At 71.7% G+C, this 19722-nt stretch overlaps 1 protein-coding gene across 7 annotated transcripts in view; it reads left to right on the top strand.

The window, feature by feature from the left end:
- The window catches only part of PACS2 (phosphofurin acidic cluster sorting protein 2), a 39771-nt gene that overhangs the window by 6916 nt on the left and 13133 nt on the right, over nt 1-19722 (top strand). For 4 of the 7 annotated variants that reach the window (XM_036014355.1, XM_036014332.1, XM_036014328.1 and 1 more), the window contains exons 2-16: nt 9228-9315; nt 10830-10919; nt 11719-11844; nt 12547-12712; nt 13223-13296; nt 13516-13596; nt 14179-14238; nt 16256-16410; nt 17125-17215; nt 17532-17606; nt 18055-18197; nt 18562-18694; nt 18853-18957; nt 19035-19141; nt 19334-19488. In XM_036014355.1, coding sequence (XP_035870248.1) covers nt 9228-9315; nt 10830-10919; nt 11719-11844; nt 12547-12712; nt 13223-13296; nt 13516-13596; nt 14179-14238; nt 16256-16410; nt 17125-17215; nt 17532-17606; nt 18055-18197; nt 18562-18694; nt 18853-18957; nt 19035-19141; nt 19334-19488 — 1649 coding nt within the window. Of the gene's footprint in view, nt 1-9227; nt 9316-10829; nt 10920-11718; nt 11845-12546; nt 12713-13215; nt 13297-13515; nt 13597-14178; nt 14239-16255; nt 16411-17124; nt 17216-17531; nt 17607-18054; nt 18198-18561; nt 18695-18852; nt 18958-19034; nt 19142-19333; nt 19489-19722 lie in introns of all 7 variants that reach the window. The other 3 variants (XM_036014340.1, XM_036014351.1, XM_036014336.1) reach the window with 2 other exon arrangements.

Consider the following 19722-nt stretch of genomic DNA (forward strand, 5'->3'; position numbering starts at 1 on the left):
AGTTGGGAGCAGGCTGTGCTGGGGTCACCCGCTGCTGGCTCTGGGGGACCGAGAAGGCCGTTCGCCGTCACAGGCGGGGCCCCTGCCCCCAGGGGGCCTTGGGGCCCACTCAGCATTCCATCCTCACGCCACCACTGCAGAGGCCCGAGGGGGGCAGGGGACAGCTGCCACCCCCGGCCACTGCCTCACAGACTCGGGGGCGTCCCGCGTGCCCCGTGCCAGTGCCACTGTCAGTGGGGGCGTCGGGCTGCACAGGGGGTGGGGCGTGGGCACAGCGCAGACCGTCCTGTGGGGGCAGCGGCAGGCACCGGGGAGTGTCCCAGAAGCCACCGTGTTAGGGGTGAGAGGAGGGGTGGGCGAGCAGACCCTCCGGGAGGGTCCCGGCGCTGCCAGGGGCACCGAGCTGTCCGCACAGAGTGGGGGCGGGCCTTCCTCGGTGAGGGGGCGCCTGCAGCGCCGCCCTGCACCCGACGACCCAGCCAGGGGCTCAGAGGTCACTGGGGCCCGGAGTCGCCGAGGGCGGCAGATGCCTCAGCTGCTGCGGAGGGCACCTCGTTCGGGACCTGCCCGTCACCTTCGCCCTGGACGGGGCGCGGGGCAGGCGCTCCCTCCCTGGCCCTCAGGCCTCTCCTCCAGGCGGCCGGGGGCTGGGTTTGCGCAGGAGGGGGCTCAGAGCAGGGGTGGCTGGGGGGTGGGGGGCGCACTTGTGGGTCGCAGGGCCCTGGGGTGCCCCCCCCCCCGCAGCCCCTGCAGACGCCCTGCGGGCCTCCCTCGTGCCCTGTGCCCAGCTGGGCACGCACTTCGTCACTCGACACTTGCTCCCTGGCAGCTGTCTCCCTCCTGCGTGGACGGGAGCCTGGGAACCGGGGCCGGCCGGCGCTCTGCCCGCAGTGCCTGCCGCCCTGGCCAGCCGGCACCGGCCTGGGGGCTGGCCTGGCCGGTGTTCGGGGTGCTGTGGCCCCAGCAGCTCCCGGGGAGTCTGGGGAGCTTGGCCCTGGGCCCCGCCTCTGCAGCGCAGCACGTCAGGGAACGTGGGCCGCCTCTGGGGGCCGAAGGTGCCGGGCACGTGGCCTGAGCCTCCTGGGCCCTCAGGCCTAGGCAGCTCCGGGACCCGCACAGAAGGGCTGGGCCAGGGCCAGGCGTCCCGGGTTTGGGGCGCAGCCAGACGCTCACCGGCAGCGTCCCCCCGCCCCAGGCCTGCTGCTCTGTGACAGGTGGGACTGGTGCGCTCCTCGTCCCCAGTGAGCCTGTGGGCCCGGGACGGGCCGCTGCCCAGCAGGGCACGAGCCTCTGCTGTGGAAGCCCCAGGCGTGAGCAGAGGGCGGCGCCCCCGCCCCGTGTCAGCACGGCCACTCGGCTTTGGGAGACGAGGCTCCAGCCACACCGACGACCCTGGGGGCACAGGCCGGGGCAGGGTCCCAAACCAGCTGCTCAGCCCCCCTGCAGCGGGGCCTCCCCAGGCCACCATCCTGGCCTCAGGGCGGGGAAGCGGGGGCCCCAGCAGGTGACCACTGTGCTCGTGGGTGCGACGGGAGGTGGCTGCCGACGACCTCACCTCAGCGCGACCCTGCCCCCTCGGGGGGCAGCCCTGTCGTGCATGACCCCCGTCTGGAGTGGCCTGAGGGCGGTGGTGTAGCTGAGCAGAGGCCCGCCCTTGGCCCTGGGCTGTGGGGTACACTCGGCCAGGGGGTGTCAGAGGGTCCCCCGACACAGGGACCACCTGACAGTCTCTCTGGTCGGGCATGTGGGGCCTGGCAGGCTGTGGCCCAGGGAGAGCAGGTGGGAGGGGCCGGGAGGGTGGGCGGCTGCCTGGGAGAGGTGGGGAGCAGGCCGGCTGGACGAGGTGGGGGTCGGGGTTTGCGCGCTGTGGGGGCGCCGGCCCGGAGGAGCAGAGTGTGTCTGCTGGTGCGGGAGCGAGGCGGCCGTCCCCTCGTCCCCGCCATCCCTGGTTTCTCATCAGAGACTCGAGGGGGGCCCAGCGAAAGGAGGGAGGGAACCTGGGTGGGTGGGGTCCCGGGTCCTGGTGGGCCCCTGACTCCAGGAGTTCCCCGGGGCTGCGTCCTGCCTGTCAGGTGTGGAGTGGCCAGGGAGGGGCGCTGGGTGGAGTCTGGTGCTCTACAGGAGGTCCAGGCCCCGACAGAGGGTCACGTGGCCCGACCTGGGGGCTTTCAGGGCTCCCGAGCCTGCATCCCTGCCCCCGGCCCCCATGGCTGGCTGCTGTCCTCTGCACCCAGCTTCCCCGCCGGGCCTGCGCTGTCTCTGTTAGCAAAGCCCTCGCAGGGGCCGGGGGCCCTCTCTCACGGGAAAGCCCGGGGCAGGAGCCCTCACCTGCCAGGCACAGTGTGGGCCCCCTGTGCGTCGGGGTGCGCAGGCCAGCCCCGGATGGGGTGGGTGCCGGTGGGAACCTCTCTGTCACCGAGGCAGAGGGTGTGGGTGGAGGGCGGGGTGTCCTGCAGGCAGGGACCAGAATGGCGATGGCCCCCGGTGGGGACAGTCCCGCTGTGGCTGGCAGAGCGGAGGCTGCCGTGGTCTCTAGTGCCATCAGCACAGGCCCTGGCCCTGGCGCCCCGTCCCACGGCCACGTGGCATTCTGCGGGGGCCCAGGCAGGCCTGGCCTCTGTGGAGCACCCCCCAACACCGCTCGGCCTCTGCTGGGGCTGGGAGATGGGCGCAGAGCCACGCGGCTGCCCCCCACCCTCCCAAGGGGTCCCGCTGTCCCTCACCCCTGCAGGAGCCACCGCAGCCCCGGGCTGGCCGGCAGGGACACTGAGGAGGCACCTCTGACCTTCTCTCCTGTTAGCAGGAAGCAGCCGTGTCCAGATAAGGCTCAGACACCGAGAAAGCTGAGCTGGGCCAGAGAGAGTTGGCAGCCACCCCGGGCCAGTGAGAAAGGTGACCGGCGTGCAGGATGTGGCCGTCGGAGCCCTCCGCTCCCTCAGGGCCGCCCGCGGGGATGGGGACCAGACCGCTGCTGTCGAGGGAAGCGCCCCAGGCCCTGGAGTGCCTGGCCCCCCCCCCCCCCCCCGCCCCAGTCTGTGCGCCCCACCCACCTTGGCCCACTTCCTGGGCCGCCCTCTCGGGGAGGTGGGCAGGGTGGGGGCGGCCTGGCCAGCTGCCCCCCCAGAGCCCCAGCTCCCGGCAGGGCAGACACGCCGGGCACAGTGGGCAGCCCTGGGAACTAAAGGCCCCCGGGTCTTCCTCCCCGGGACCTACGGCCAGCGCACTCGGGACCCCAGAGGCCTGGCCGTGTGTCCCCAAGGCGAACGGTGGGGGTCGGCCTCCTCCTCGCAGGGCCGGCCGGGGGCGCTGGTGCGTGTCTCGGAGCCCCGTGAAGCGCTCTCCTGCTCGGGGCCCAGTGCGGGGCCCGCCTCCGCCCGGGCACTGCTGGGGGGACGGGACGCGGTGGCGGCGGCTCGGGGACAGCCTGCGGCCCCCGTCGACAACGCCGTCACCAGGCGGCTCTGCACGCCACCCCTTCCGAAGTGCTGGAGTGGGGGCTCGGGCAGGTGCCCGTGCACTCGTGTCCACCACGGCTCCGTCCCCGCGCGCCCGTGGGTGGGGGGACCCTCCGACACCAGCTCTGCACGCCGTCCGGCCCTGCCCGGAGACGGGTCCACTCGGCCCCGCGCGGGGGAAGAGGGCCTGAGGCGCCGCACGCAGCACCGGCCGGGACGCCGTGCTCCGGGGGGGAAGCGGGGCGCAGGAGACCGCACGGGCCGTGGGGGTGCTGCCCGCCGGGGTTGGGGGGCGAGGAGCAAAAGTCTGGAACTGGAGGCCGTGGCTGCCTGGCGTGCGGGCGCACTGGGTGCCGCTGGTCTGCACACGCTCACGTGGCTCCAGGGGTCAGCCTCACCTTGCGTCCACCGTGGCACAGCCAAAACGTTCTGAGGACGGGGACGAGCAGTGCCAGGGTGAAGGTCGCCGGCCGGGCAGGCGGGCAGGTGTGACAGAGCCCTGCTGGGCCCTGTGATGCCGACGGCAGGCGGAGCCCCAGGGGGACAGGCCGGGGGCGTCTGCTGCGCCGCGGTGGGGGGGGGGCGGGTGCCCCGGGGACAGGCCTCCACTGGGGCGGTGGAGGGGACGTTCCCCAAGGACCCGGGACTCGTCCTGAGCTGTCGTCCCCCGGGGGGCCCCAAGCCGTGGTGTCCCAAGGTCGGGGCCCCGTGGACTGCCGTGACAGTCGTGGCTCCGGCTCGACGGGGGGGAGGGGGGCCTGCCTGTGGCCGCAGCGCCCGGGTGCCTCTCCGCACCGCCCCGAGGTCTGTGGGCCGTTTGTCCTCCGTGCGCCTGTGAGAGCCTTTGTCCTCGGGACACCGGTCCTTTGTCCGCCTGCGGCCCTGCGGCCGTGCTTCTGTGTCCGCGCGCCGTCTCTGCCTGTGCTGGCGGTGACCCCCGAGTGTCAGCCCTCGGAGGAGGGAGCGTCGCTGTCTGCCCAGAGTCGGCCCGGCGGGCGGGCGGGCGAGCGAAGGACGGGAGGCACGCTCGTCCCCTCGCGCCTGCGGGCCCAAAGCGTGGTCGGGGGCAGGCGTTGGGGTGCCCACCGCGGCAGGGGTGGGCCTGAGGGTGTCGTCCCGAGTGGGGTCGGCCAGACGTGGGCCGGGCAGCCGGAGGTGGTCACGCCCACACGAGGTCCCTGGGGGCTCCGACCCGTGGGGCCGGACAGCAGACCGAGGAGAGGACGGGGTCCAGTCCTGGAAGGGGGAAGGTCCTGGAGACGGTGGGCGTGGCTGTGCGACCGCCCACACGTGCTTCTCGCTGCCCAGCCACACGCTTACTCCAGTCAGTGAAGGCTCAAAGTGGAAGGGTCAGACGGCGTACCACCGTGGAAAAAGACACTCAGTCGTCGCCAGACGGTTCCCCAAATGAGGCTGCGCCAGTCGGAGCCCCTCCCTGGGGGAGAAACGTCGACCCAAACCCGTGGTGCAGGCTGTCGCTGGCCTGTGGGGGCTCTGGGTGCCGCTCAGAGTGGGGTGCAGCCTCCACACCCCCGGCCAGCCCCGAGCCCCGCCCTGCCTGGACTCCCGGCCTCCCAGGCTCGGGGACCCCGCCCCAGGCAGCTGTGCCCACCCAGCACCGTGCGCACCCTCCTGGGGCTGCCCGAGGCCCAGACTGCGGCCCCTGCGACTGGGGGCTTCCGGGTCGAGTCACCTGGAAGCAGCGAGTCAGAGGCACAGAGGTGATCTCAGGCTCCGTGCCGTGAGACGGGAGCCGCTCGGGAGAGGCCTCTGGGATGGGGGGGGACGCGAGCTCGGGGGAGAGCCAGAGGGTGAGGCCGGAAGGAGCGCTGGGACATTGTCAGCAAACGTGGAGACACGGCGAGTCCGGTGGTTTTGCAGAAAACCTGGGTTATGGAATGAGTGACCTGGTGAGGCGGGAAGTGGGGAGAGACCGATCACACGAGAGCCTGCGGTTTCCAAGGAGCACCAGGTGGTTTTGCTGGTGCATTTTGCAGAACCTTCAGGAAACGAGCCTTCTCGCGTGCGCAGTGCCCAGAGGCCGGAAAGGGGCGAGGCTGCACGTGTGCGTGGCTGTGAGCTCGCCCTCGGTGCGTCTGCACAGGAGCCGCAGGAGCCAGCAGCTTGGCCTGTGGGACCTGGGGCCCCAGGGGTGGCCGTGCACCCCGGTGGCTCCTCGGCAGGTGCTCTGGGGACGACTGGCCATACCCCGGGAGGGGCCCGGGGAACGGCTGGGGACCGCGGCCTGGAGGTCGCCGCACCAGGAGCACGCGCCACAAGGACAGTTGGACGGTGCAGACCTCGTCAGAAGCCCGTCTGTGCCGGCCGGGAGGGCGTGTGCCCTGCGGAAGCTGGTGCTCCCGTCGGCTCCCCCTGCAGAAGCAGGCGGAGGGTGTGGGAGGGAGGCGGCCCGTGGGAGTGCCCGCGGCCACGGTCCCCGACGCCTCCTGCAGTGGATGCCACAGCGAGCCACGCGCCGGCTGCCAGGCCTGATGATCGATGCTCCTCTAGTGCCTGTGGGCGGGTGTGAGGGGCCGAGTGGCCTCGTCCACGTCCCCGGACGGGCCGCAGGGTGGCAGGAGCCTTAAAAGAGGTGACTTGGTTCACGCGCACCCTGTGGTCCTGGCAGGGAGAAGGAGGCCATCGGCCTGGGCCTCTCCCCGGGGGGCTGAGCCCCGGGGAGGAGAGACGGGCGCGCAGGGACGCACCCGGAGCCCCCGGCAGGGCGGGGGCGGCAGCCGGCAGGGGGCTGGGGCAGGGCCTGCTCGGGACCGAGGAGCCCAGCCTGCTGGCCTGACCGTGGCTGGGCCTCCCGATGGTGGGCGCCGCCCTCTGTGGGCTTGTCACGGAGCCACGGACACCAGCAGTGGCGGGTGGGGTCGGCGCCCACCACCACCAGGCCCCAGCGGTCCGTGGTGCGAGAGAGTGAACAGAAGTTCCCAGAAATGAACACTTTGAGTTTATTTTCACTTTTTAAAAATTTTTGTGTATTTATTTTTAGATAGAGGAGAAGGGAGGGAGAAAGAGGGAGAGAAACACCCGTGTGTGGTTGCCTCTCGTGCGCCCCTGCTGGGGATGTGGCTCACAACCCAGGCCTGTGCCCTGACTGGGAATCGAACTGGCGACCCTTCGGTTTGCAGGAGGACACCCAAGCCATTGAGCCACACCACCCAGGGCTTGCTGTTAATCTCGAATTCGTGAATTGAGCCCTGCCATAGACACATACGCACAGGAGAAATCGTGGCACACACGGGGTTCAGTACTGTCCACGGTCCCAGGCACCACCGGAGTTTTGGGATGTGTCCCCATCGATTTGGGGGCGGACCGTGGCACCGACCGTTGGAACAGGCTGCCGGGCCCCTGGAACGGGTGGAAGACAGGGCGGGCGGGGGCTCATGTCTGTGTGTGGCCCAGTGTCACCGGCCCCAAAGGCTCTGAAGGGAACTTGGTGTTGCTGCCCAGGGCCCGCACAGAGGCCGCTGGGTGGCATCAGGCGTGTGGCTTGAGAGCCAGAGGAGCTCTCGGCTGCATTGGAGCACGGGAGTTGAGGACACACTGTGCGCAGCAGTCCAGGGCACAGCCATGGTTGTGTAACAGGCAGAAATGCAGCGCTATGGGTGGGTGCCGCCTCTGTGGTCCCAGAAGGCTGGGCCCTGCTGTCCTCAGCACCTCTGTGTGGCTGCCTGGGTCCTGCCCTTGCAGCAGGGGAAAGGGAACCGACCAGAGGCCTGCCGCCCACTGGGACAGGACTCACGGTGCTGCTGGGGGCCGGAGGCAGGGGCCCCCTGGCAGGGGCTGTTCGGTGCCCGCCCACCTTTCCTCCAGGCAGGAGCGAGCCTCTGACTGGGAAGCCCAGTGGCGCCGGGCTGCCAGGGGAGGCGGGGAATTCAGGGACAGCAGCAGTGCCCTGCAGGGGACCCTGCTCCAGGCGGTGGCCCCCGGGGGGTGGGGTGGGGGCGGGGAGAGCACGCCCAGCTCCTGTGCATCGGGCGTCGGGCGTCTTCAGCTGGAGCGGAGCACAGCCTTCACCCTCGGCCGTGGAAATGCAGGGATGGCGCCGTTGCTCCCTGTGAGCTTCCTGGACCCACGGCGGTGTGTTTCCCTGGGCTGGGCCTACTTCCCTGGGCTGAGGCACCGGAGCGGGCAGCCAGCAGCCGAGGGCAATGCTGGGCTGCGCCTGTCGAGGGCCTGCTGGCGCTGCAGCGCGCCGTGCGAGCGGCCGCCCGAGTCGGTCAGTGAGAACCGTGGTTTGTGGGCCGCGGTGTGTGTGCTCACGACTCCCTTGAGGGCCGAGAGTCAGGGAGCAAGTCTCGACTCTGGCCGCCTGCACTGCAGACCCCCTGGCGCTCCTCCGGGCCGGGGCTGGGTGAGGGAGGGACCGCCGTTTTCTGTGCTTGCAGACAGTCCTCCGTGCCTCCGTGCTGTTCCCACGCAGAGAAGGGAAACCCAGGCGGCTGTGGGTGTGCCCGGCCCCGGGGGCGGGGCCCCTGAGTGCCTGTGACGAGGCCACGTCCAGGGGAGGCCACTGTGCCTCTGGCCACAGCCACCGCACACCGTGGATGGCGTACACTGGAAGCCCCCCTCTGCAAACCAGCTGGTAGACACCGGTCGAAAAGCACTGAGAGGCTGTGGCCCGATGCCCCGCCCCGCTGGTGCCGGGAGGTCTCCGTCCACCCCCACCCCCCACCCCCATTCACTGGGAGTGGGTGCGTGGCAGAAGGGGGCTGTGGGCGTGCCGTTTGGGCTGTGGCTCCTCTAGTTCCTGAAACGTGGCTTTGTGCACGTCACGTGCAGCAAGCCTCGCCCTGTCCCACGCTCGTGTGCAGCTCCGACCCGAGTCCTGCACCCGAGGTCTGCCGGCAGCAGCGCCCTCGGGGCCCCTGGCTGTTGCTGTCCCCGGCCCTGCCCGCCTGTGGTGGCCTCCTTCGGCTCTGCCCAGCCCGTGGCACTGGCAGTGAACCGGCGAGCGGGCGGAGCCCAGCACCTCCTGCATGCTCCGCTGTGCACCTGCCGGGCCCCGAGTTCCCGCCGCTGTCGCTGTCGGGCACGGTGTCTCCCTCCCAGGCCCCGTCCGTCCCTGGTGCTGGGCACGGCTTCTGGGCCTGTTCACCGTCCACGTGTCTCCTCTGGTGAAATGTCTGCTCAGATCTTTCTCCCGCTTTATCTTCATTTTCACTTACTTAAAAACTAAAATTGTCTTCAGTTGCCGTTGCCGTTCAGCCTCGTTTGTGTGAGGCCCAGGTGTCCTGCGTGGCGGCTGCACACTCACTGCCTCCACACAGGGCCCCCGACACCGCACGTGGCTATGGCGACCTCGGTGACCCTCTTCCCCGCGCTGCACTCCCCGTCCCCGGGGCTGGTCTCTGCCGGCCGTCGCACTGCCCGGCCCCTCCTCCGTGGAGGCTGAGTGGGTGGGCAGGCCCTCGGGGCGGGGGCATTGTGTGTGCGGGCACCCTGGTCCCTGGGGGCATCCCTGGTCTGCCCACCCCCTCCTGCCTGCCTGTCTGCAGGCCCCGGCCCGACCACCTCCACGGGAGGGAGACCTGCCTCCAGGACCCTCTGGAGAGGGGCGCCTGGCCGCAGCCCGGGGTGCTAAGGGGAGCTCAACACAGGCAGGCTCTGAGCAGCCCCCAGCCGGTCTGGGCCGGGGCTGGGGCTCCCGGGAGCCCTGATGGCTGGTCCACTGTGGCAGCCCCAGTGGTGGGGGGGCGCCCCCGGGGCTCGAGGGGCGTGGGGGGCGGCCGCTGCTGAGCAGGGCCCGTGTCCTTGCAGGTTGTGCAGCCTGACCCTGAAGAAGCTGGTCGTCTTCCAGGAGCTGGAGAAGGAGCTCCTCTCGGTGGTGATCGCCGTGAAGATGCAGGTGAGGGTCCCCTGGGCCCCCAGCCGGGCCACACATGTCCAGGGAGCAGGAATGGGGGTGGGCCCTCCTGCCCCCACACCCTGTGCCCGCCATCCCCACCCCCACCCGACGAGCGCGGCCCCTGCTGCCGGTGGGTGTGAACGGGCGACCGGGTGTCAGGAGGCCACGGGCCGCAGCGCTCAGCCCCGGCCGTGCCCCGCAGGTGTGGGGTGAGTGCGGGCTGCCGATCTCCCCGGCACCGGCCCCCGGGCCCCTGCCTGCGGGGGGGGGGTGTCCTGCTGTGGCCTCGCTGCTGAGCCCCGGTGGGAGCGGTGCCTGTGCCGCCAGGACCCCCGAGCAGCCCCGCGGGGGGGGGGCCCTGCCCCCCAGGTTTCTGCCACTGGGGCCCCTCTTGCAGCCGTGGGGCTGCCTGGGCTGCCGTGCAGGACCACAGGGCTGCCGGCCTGCAGCGGGGGGAGCCCTGCAGCCACGCGTGCCTCCAGCTAAGCGGGGGCCTGACCCACTCGCCAGCCCGTTGCCACCACCCCCACGTTGTGGGGTCACCCCCACGTTGTCACTCTTCCAAGTGAGGGTCTGAAGAAACTGTTTCCTCCTGACGGTGCTGTTGTAAGTGCTCAGCATCAGAGCCAGCCCCGGGAGGCTGCATGCCGGACCGGGAGGTGCCCCGGGGGCCCGAGCCTCCCAGGTGGGGAGGGGTTTGGGTCTCACCGGGACTTCAGAATGAGGTGGGGTTGACCCGTTCTGGCCTCAGAAGCCGGCACTGTTGACCTCTGACACCACCGACCCTAACCCTGACCCGCCCACACTCTGGCCTCACTCCTCGAGCCCCTGCACTGCCCATCCCCGCGGTCCCGGCCAGACCCGGTGGCTCCTGAGACTGGGCCTTCGGCACCCGGGTCCTGGGCCCCTGGGAGCCTCCCTGCCTCTACAGCTGACCCCTGGGTGCCCGGCGCCCGGCCTGCAGGCCGTGTCAGGACGAGCACCTTCACACGAGCGGGGTGTGCTGTGGGGAAGGTCGGAGGTCGGGGCCTGTGTATTCCACGAGTGATCCGTGTTGCGCGTCACAGCCCCTTAGCCGTGGCCTCCCCACTGACCGGCGGCTCACGCACACGCGTGTGCGCACACACACACACACACACACACACGTTTGTCTTCCTTTGCAGCCACACGTGCCCCGGCTGCTTCTAGCCGTCTGCCCGCGTCCCGGTGCTGCGCCTTGGTCCACCTGTCCCCGAGGCGAGGCCCGGACCCCGAGCCCCTCCGGGCCCGCGCAGCCGCTGCGGCTGTGGGTCCCTGTGCTCCGGGGCGCTCGCGGCTCCGAGGCACGCAGCAGGGGCCCGGGGTCGAAGGGTGTGGACGTCTGTGAGGCTCTTCACAGACCTCCCCTCTCGGCCCTCGGGAGCCTGTGCCCCCCGCCTGCCACTCCTTATCCTGAGTCAGAAGAGAACCCAGAGCCGGTCCGGCCTCAGTCCCCGGGCGGCTCCCCTCGCCTGAGACCCTGTCCTCTCTCCCAGGGCTCCAAGCGCGTCCTGCGGTCCCACGAGATCGTGCTGCCCCCCAGTGGACAAGTAGAGACCGACCTGGCCCTGACCTTCTCGCTGCAGGTGGGCCCTCCCGGTGTGCCGCCTCCCCCTCCCGCCGCCTGGGGCCCTGGCTGCCGCTCTGGTGGGTTGGGGCCAGGGCGAGCGGTTGCTCTCGTCCGGGTCTCCGCACAGAGTGTGCGCAGTGAGGCTGAACACTGAGTTACGGCCTCAGGCCGGCTCCCTCCTGGGTTTGGAAAAGGGGGGAGGAGTGCGGGCGCTCCGCAGCAGTGGGAGCTCGGACCCCTGTGCTGGGCCGGGGGTGCCGGCAGGGAGTGCACCTGCATTTGCACCGGGACCCCCCCCCAGCGTGAAATGCGGTGGCGCCCCCGGCCTGAGGGCGCTTGTCCTGCGTGCGTGTCTGCGGCGGCGTAAAGACCCCGGTGTCTGGAAGTGGCCGGCAGTCCCCTCCCCCCGTGCCCGTGCTCCAGCGTGGGGAGTCCCGCCGGCAGCTCTGCCCGGGGCCCGGCTCTGCCCGGCCGGCGCTCTGTTCTGGGGGGCCCAGGCTCAGCGGGTGCACAGTCTCCACCTCGCGTGGCTCACCCCATTTGTGCCCGTGGCTCTGTGCGTGCCCAGAGCTGCGCGCGGTGTGAGCCTGCGGGAGACCCGTGTGCGCTCGCTCCCGGCACACGCGGCCCTCGGCCCCTCGCTGTGGGGAGAACGCGCCGTCGGCCCCGGCCCGACGCCCTCGAGGCCACACGTCCGCCCGCGTGGGCTGTCGGCGGTGCCCCGGCCGGTGGCGGCCCCGGGGACCCCTGACCCGGGGTGTGCCGCGAGCCCCCTCGGGTTGGCGGGGTGGACGAGCGTGGCCCTCCCCCCGCAGTACCCCCACTTCCTGAAGAGGGAGGGCAACGAGCTGCAGGTCATGCTGCAGCGCAGGAAGCGCTACAAGAACCGGACCATCCTGGGCTACAAGACGCTGGCCGCGGGCGCCATCCACATGGCCGAGGTGAGGCGCCGGGCGGCCCCCGCGGCTCAGGGGGGCGTTCGCCCCGTGTGGGCGTGACCTGGGCACCCCCGGGAGGGCCCCTGCATGTGCTCCCCCTCCGGCTTCCCCTCCGGGGCCTGTGTCCCGCCGCACGGGCCCCGGCTGGTCCAGCAGGACGGCTGGCAGCACGTGTGCTCGGTGGGTCAGGTGACGGGGTTTGTGGGGTTGCCTGGGGAGGAAACGAGGGGCCAACCACCCGACACCCCCTGCTGTGGGGATGCCGGGGCCCAGGCACCAGTGCGGGGGCGCACGCGGGAGGAGAGGGCCCGGGCCCTGTGTGTGCCCTGGGCCTCGGAGCCTCCACCGTCACGGGGCTGGGTCCGGGTGTCGGGGCCTCGGGGACGCGGAGGAGGGCGGGGGTCAGGTGGTGCAGGGCAGGCCAGGGCCACGGGCGGGTGGCTGGCCCGTGAGCCGCACACGCGTGCAGTCGCGCCCTGCGGGCCGTGGCCTCGTCTGGGAGCTGCGCCTGCGTGCCGCGTGCTTCCGTTGTGGCCCCCGGGCGGCTGGGCTGCGGGCCCTCCTCTCTGGCGAGCAGCTGCCCTCTGTGCTGCGCCGGCCGGCCACCCCCGCCCGCCCGCCGGCCCGTGTGGCCCCCGTGTCGCTCTCGTCGTCCTGCCCGGGGTCCCCTGCCCCGTGGCCCTCCAGCACGGTGCCCGCCCCCAGGTGATGCAGCGCCCCCCCGAGGGCGGCCAGGTGCTGAGCCTCTGCAGCAGCGGCATCAAGGAGGCCCCCGCCAAGGTGGCCGAGGTCTGGGTCTTCTCCCTGTCCAGCCAGCCCATCGACCACGAGGACGGCGCCATGCAGGCCGGCCCCAAGGCCAAGTCCGCGGGTGAGCGCCGCCGCGGGGGCGCCCACGTCCCTGCTTCTCGGCCACCTCCCGGCCGCCTCCCTCGGGGGTGGAGATGTAAGGGGGGGCGCGTGGTCTGTGGCTGCCTTGGCCTGGCTGCGGGGCAGCCCGGCCTTGCCTCCAGGGGCCGTGACATCACGTGTGAGGAGAGGTCACGGGGTCGATCCCAGTGCCCTCTGGGTCTGGGTGCGTGGCCTGTCGCCGCCGTCACAGCTGGGCTCGCCGTGCCCTGTGGGGTGACGGGCAGACGGGGGCCCGAGTCCAGCACGAGACCCAGGCTGGAACGCGCTCTGGCAGGCGGGGCGAGGGGGCTCTCGGGGGCGGGGAAGCGCGGCCCCACCCCCTGCCTCTGCCAGGGCCGCCCAGGCTCTGCTCCTGCCGCCGGGGCCCTCTCCCCCAGCCCCCTGCAGCCCGGGTGGGGGGGGGGGCTGGCAGTTGCTAGGATACGGGTGGAATCTTGAGGTGCTGACCTTCCGCGTGCTCGCTCCACAGATAACTACTCCGAGGAGGAGTACGAGAGCTTCTCCTCCGAGCAGGAGGCCAGCGACGATGCCGCACACGGGCAGGTAGCCGGCCGCGTGCGGCAGGACCCCGGCGGACGGCCCAGGACCCTCCAGAGCGGCTGCCGCGGGGCGGGGCACTGGGCAGGGGGCTACGTCTGGCCCTAAGTGCGCAGGCAGGCGCAGGGGTCACCGAGAGAGGGCTCCCTCTGTCGGCCCGGGGGGGTGGGGGCATCCCTGGGTTCCCCGGTGGCTGCCCTGGCCCCAGGCGCCGTGTCTCCGCAGGACCTGGACGAGGACGACTTCGACGTAGGGAAGCCCAAGAAGCAGCGGCGGCCGATAGTGAGAACCACGTCCATGACCAGGGTCCGTGCAGTCTGGTTTCACTGGCCTTGGGGAGCTGTGGGGCGGGGCGGGGCGGGGCCCGTGGGGAGGGGGCGGGGCCGGCGTGCAGAGGGCGGCTTGGGTGAGCCGCCCCCCACTGTGTGCCCCAGCCCCTCGCCGGCAGCACAGTGGGAGGCCAGGGCTGCCATGTGCTGGTCACAACTGCCCCCACAGCTGTGGATGGGGAGCAGGCGGGGCATGCGCCTCCTTTGGTGGGGTCCCCTGCCCCCACCCCTTGAGGGTAGCTGGGAGGGGCCAGAGCTGAGCCCCCACCTGGAGTCCAGACGGGGAGGCGGTGCCTCCGGGAGGCGCTACCACCCGGGCAGGCGCCTGTGCTCCCGGCTCTGCACGCACTGTGGAGCTGGTGCCCCTCCCCGGTCCGGTCCGCGCCCGACCGCGGCCGTGGTTTGGGTGCTTGAGGGAGTGCCTGCTGGTGGGCTCGAGAGAGCGCGAGTGAGTTCGTGAGCACCTGGGCGGGCCCGGTCCGGGCTTGGGGCCGGCCGGCCGCCCTCGTCCGCCTCGGGGAGCGGCCGCAGGCTCTGACCCAGTCCCCTCGTCTCGCAGCAACAAAACTTCAAGCAGAAGGTCGTGGCGCTGCTGCGCAGGTTCAAGGTGTCCGACGAGGTGAGTGACCCCCTCTGTGCCCCCCGCCCCTGCCCCCGTGCGCTCCCGCTGCTGTGTCTGCGGCCGGCCCACCCCAGGGCCCCTGCCACGGCCACCCAGAGCGCCGGCTGTGCCTCCTGAGCTCCGGCTCGATGGCCACACCCAGGGGAGGCCTCACGCCGTCCTCTCCGGGGGGCTGTGGCCACCATCTCTTTTGTGTGTTTTTATGACATTTTTGGAGCAGTTTTAGGTTCACCCCAAAATCAGGCAGAAAGTAGATTCCATGTGCCTCGCCCCCACCCCCACACAGCCTCCCCACTGTCGACATGCCGGTGGCTTTCAACAGGTTCTCCTGTTCGACTTTTCTGTAGTCTCCAAACTTCGTATAAGTTTGCATAACTTTCTTTTAAGACTTTATTTTTAGGGAACGGGGAAAGGAGGAAGAAAGAGATGGAGAGAAACATCAGTGTGTGGTTGCCTCTTGTGCGCCCCCTACTGGGGACCTGGTCCACAACCCAGGCCTATGCCCTGACTGGGAATCGAACCAACGACCCTTTGGTTCACAGGCTGGCACTCAGCCCACTGAGCTACACCAGCCAGAGCTGTATAAATTTTGTAACCAGAAGAAAAATACTTTTTAAAAAAATGTGGTCAGAGGAAAATTTGTCCCAAGTCTAGAGCTTACCCAGAGAGGTGGGGCTTGAGCCTCTGAGCCCCTGGTGTCCCGGCGCGGCTGTGGTGCCCATCAGAGCAGCCCACGGCAAGCTGAGCCGTCCCGGCAGCGGCCCTCAGCACCACCCCTTGCTGGCTGCCGCGCACCGAAGTCGGTCGGCTCTCCTAACCACGTACATGGGAGTGCTGGTGGCCCGGGATGGGTGGGCCCAGCGGCCTTCCGGAGAACGGTGGAGGAGGGCTGGCGCCCTCTGGCCTCGCGTCAGACCTCGAGGCTGTGGCCGTGGGGCAGTGCATGCGGCCTGGAAATAGGCCCGGTTCGGGGCAGTTGGCGTCCACAGGAGGCTGGCACCGTCCGTGGGGAAGACAGCTTCTCCAGCAAATGCGGACGGAACACTGGGGTGTCTGCACGCAGAAGGAGGGAGTCGGCCCCTGCCCCGCCCGCTGCCCCACACCTGCACAAAGAGGGTCAAAGACCTGAACGTGGGAGCTAAAACCGAAACTGCAAACACCGTCAAAACATGAAACCATCCGTGGACCGGGAGCATTTCTGCGAGTCCCGTGTCCGCGCTGGCGTCCCGGGCTCGTGGCGAACACGGGCAGCCCCGAGAGCTCGGCGGGGGCCTGGCGAGATGTCCTCCCCAAACGTCCACGAGGGGCCGGCAGGCCCACCCACAGAGCTGGGTGTCCCTGGTCATCGGGGGAACGCAGGCCAGGCCACCATGACACCAGGTGGCCACAGAGTGACGCGGAGCAGGGACGATGGGGACGTGGGTGGTGTGGCACCCGGGACGCAGCCCGGCGGTGCCTCAGGAAGTCCATTGTGCTGCTGTGGTGCTGCCCTCATGGGTGGGGACAGGCGCGAGGGTGGCCGCTGGGCTGGGCAGCGCCGGACGCCCTGGGGCCCGTCTACAGGGACGGCCAAACCCGGGGCCTTGGTTCCGTGGCACGCGGCCTGGCGGCCAAAGGGAGCCACGGTTGGCAGGACACGGTGCCAGGCAGTGTGCTGTGTGGCTCCCCTTGTGTGGCCCCCTGGGAAAGGCCCCACACACAGGGACGGGGCAGGGGGCGCTGAGGGGGGCAGGGCTCCGAGAGGGGGCCCGCTGCGTCCCAGCTGCCGCGGGGGCGGCTGCATAGCAACGTGCCCGTCCCGGCCTCGCCCCCCCCCCCCCCCCCCCCGCTGGGCGTCCACGTGCCGAGACATGCCCCCCCTCTGCAGGCGTCCTGGGGGTCTCCCCGATGGTGGGGACGGCCGGGCTGGCGGAGCTGCGGGGGGCTGCGTATGGTTCCGTGCCCTCGTGCCTTCCGTCCTGCAGACGCCCCGCCCGGACACGGGGCGGCCCTCACGTGTCTGCCCTCGCCACAGGTCCTGGACTCGGAGCAGGACCCCGCGGAGCATGTCCCCGAGGTGGAGGAGGACCTGGACCTGTACGACACGCTGGACGTGGAGAACCCCAGCGACAGCGGCCCTGACATGGAGGATGACGACAGCGTCCTCAGCACCCCCAAGCCCAAGCTCAGGTGGGCGGCGGCCACAGGACTCGGGGGTCCCTGCAGGTGTCCCAGGAGAAGGGCGGAGGCGGAGCCAGGACGCACTCTGGAAAGCTCCTGGGACCCGTGGGCGTCTTGCCCGAAGGAGGCTGTGTGTGGGCATGAGGAGGCCGGCCGTGCGGGCTGGGGGCCCGGTGGGGGGCAGCCTGGGGCCCGGTGGGGTGCGGGCTACAGCGTGGGTGCTCCCGTGGTGCCGACCGGCCCAGGTGGGGCCCGTCGCAGGAGGGGTCGGGAAGGGAGCAGCGCAGGTGTGGGGGGAGGTGCGGCCCCTCAGGGCGCTGACCTGTCTGCCACACGCGGCGGCGTCACTCTCACGTCCCCACGTCCCCTCGTGGCTTTGTCACCAGACGCTTCAAGTCCCACCCGTGACTGTAGCCGGGACTGTTTCCCAAGTCCCTTGGAGCCTGTGCACCCCCTCCCCCTCCACGGTCTCTCCCTGCTGGCGGGGCTGTGGGGTGTGGGGTGTGGCCATCGGCCTTCCGGGTTGCAGTCCGGTCCCGGGCGGTGCGGGAGCCGAGCGGCTGTGGGCCACCCACATCCTCCCCCGGCCACCGTCCCAAGTCGGGGGGGGGGGCATCTGACGGTGCCCCTCTGCCCTGAGAGCCCCGCCGGGAGCGCAGGCTTCGCCCTCGGTGGTGGGCGGGCCTGGACACTGACCCTCCCCCCCCCTTCCCCCACGCCCAGGCCGTACTTCGAAGGCCTGTCGCACTCCAGCTCGCAGACAGAGGTCGGGAGCATCCACAGCGCCCGGAGCCAGCGGGAGCCTCCGAGTCCGGTGAGCGGGCGCTTCCCCCGGGGCCGCCGGGCAAGGGGAGGCCCGCCTCGACCCCCCGCCCCAGTCCCCCGGGGCCACCCACACGGCGATGCCGGACGGACCCAAATCCGACGTGCCCCTGGCCCTGCCATGTGGCCCGGGCCCCTTGCCCGGCACCCCGAGTGCTGGGGGTGGCCCTGAGCCCATGTCCACGGAACCCACGTCCACGGAACCCCCGGCCGGCCTCCTGGGCCGCCTCTGAGCCAGCCCCCACCGGGCGAGGAGCCCGGCACCCAGGCTGACGCCGTCTCCTCCCCCCCCCCCCGCCCCCCACCAGGCTGACGTGCCGGAGAGGACGCGGGCCCTGGGCGGCCGGCCGCCGAGCGACAGCGCCCCCGAGCCGGTGGCCCACGTAAGCAGCCCGGCCGTGCCCTCTCACCCCGTCCACGCCCAGACCCACTCAGTGCGCTGCCCTCAGGGGTCTGACCAGGAGGCGGGGCTGGACACCCAGGCCCTTGCTCACACCACCAGGGCCCGTGGGCAGAGCCACCTGGAGGGCCCTCCCCCGTTCACCTGGTGGACAGTGGGTGTGCCCCGCTTTGCCGTTGGGCACAGACCCAAGGATGCAGACTGGTCACTGCTGCCCTCAGGCTCTCAAGGGGGGTCCTGGGCCACGGGGCAGGTGTGAGGGGCTTTGGTGTTGGCCTCCCGGGGTGCCCTGAGCAGGAGCCTGGGGGTGGGAGGCCCGGCCCGCCCACGAGCGGGGAGCCGCCGGCCGGGAGGGGGCCTGAACAGGCCCCAAGGCCCAGAGGGCCCTCCCGTGTCGCGAGCGTGTCCCCAACGGTGCCCCCTCCCGGCAGAGCACCCCAGCCCCTGTGGAGCCGCCGGCGCAGCCCGAGGACAGCCCAGAGGCGGAGCTCTCCACCCTGGACGTGTTCACCGAGAAGCTGCCGCCCAGCGGGCGCATCACCAAGACCGAGTCTCTCGTCATCCCCTCCACCAGGTGACAGGCTGCCCTGGGGAGGCTGCTGCTGGGCAGTGCCATGTGGGAGGGACCCTTCCGTGGGGCCCAGGCACCTGCCACGGTCAGGCCCGGCTGCTGATGGAATCACTCGAGCAACACGCTGAATTCTGGGTGCGCCCAGAGGCGCACACCAGCCGTGACCCCTCCCTTGTCACCAGCTGCTGCAGGCGTGGGGGGTTGCGGGGGCTGCGATCCCGAGGGCCCCACTGTCCAGTGCCTCTGCAGCCGGTGCCCGTGCTGCTGGCTCTGCTGCCGGGGTGGGGGTGCGGGAGGACTGCGCCCATGGTGGGGCCCCCGGGGAGCTGGGCCGCGGGCACGTGGGCAGCCTGTGCTGCCCCCGCAGGTCCGAGGGGAAGCAGGCCGGCCGCCGGGGCCGGAGCACGTCGCTGAAGGAGCGGCAGCCGGCGCGGCCGCAGAACGAGCGGGCCAACAGCCTGGACAACGAGCGCTGCCCCGACTCGAGGAGCCAGCTGCAGGTGGGCCCCCCGGCGCCCCGCGGTGGCCGCCCGGCCCCGCACTGTTGGTGGCCCCGTGGCCTCTGCCCAGAGCCTAGTGCCGCCCTCGTTGGGCGCCGTGGGGTCCTGGGCGGGGGCGCGGCGCCCTCCTGCCTGCTGAGGCCGGCCTGTGCCCGCAGATCCCCAGGAAGACGGTGTACGACCAGCTCAACCACATCCTGGTCTCCGACGAGCAGCTGCCGGAGAACATCATCCTCGTCAACACCTCCGACTGGCAGGGGCAGGTGGGCGGCGTCCTCCCGGGGGTGGGGGTGGGCAGGGGGCTGGGGCCGCCCGAGACCCACCGCCGCCTCGCCCCCAGTTCCTGTCGGACGTCCTGCAGCGGCACACGCTGCCCGTGGTGTGCACCTGCTCCGCGGCCGACGTGCAGGCGGCCTTCAGCACCATCGTCTCGCGCATACAGCGATAGTGAGTCCGGGGAGCGCCTCGCCCGGCCCGGCCCGGCCCGTGGGGCCCGGTGGGCGGGGCCCGGCCCAGAAATGGCCGTGGGGGCCGTGGGGGGGGCGCCTGGTGGTCAGCGGCCGCAGCGGGGTTGCGCGGGGTCGGACGGGGCCCGTGAGCCGGGCCCTGAGCCGCCGTCCTCTCCCGCCCGCGGCCCAGCTGCAACTGCAACTCCCAGCCGCCGACGCCCGTGAAGATCGCGGTGGCCGGGGCGCAGCACTACCTCAGCGCCGTGCTGCGGCTCTTCGTGGAGCAGCTGTCCCACAAGACGCCCGACTGGCTGGGCTACATGCGCTTCCTGGTCATCCCGCTGGGTGAGCGCGCCTCTGTCCTCGGGCCCCGCGGGGCCGGGGCGGGTGCCCGCCGTCCGGGCGCAGTGCAGGGCGCGCCGCCCCCCCCCGCCCCCCCCCGAGCGACCCCGTGGCGGCGCCCTGCTCCCGTGCGGGTGGCCCTGTTCGCTCTGCCAGCGGCCGAGTGTGTCGGGCGCTGGGCTGCGCCGAGGCCTGGGGGCCACCCTCTAGGGTGGCCCGGCGAAGCCGCGAGGGCGC

This window comes from Phyllostomus discolor, chromosome 1 (genome assembly GCF_004126475.2).
Source record: "Phyllostomus discolor isolate MPI-MPIP mPhyDis1 chromosome 1, mPhyDis1.pri.v3, whole genome shotgun sequence".
NCBI lineage: Eukaryota > Metazoa > Chordata > Mammalia > Chiroptera > Phyllostomidae > Phyllostomus > Phyllostomus discolor.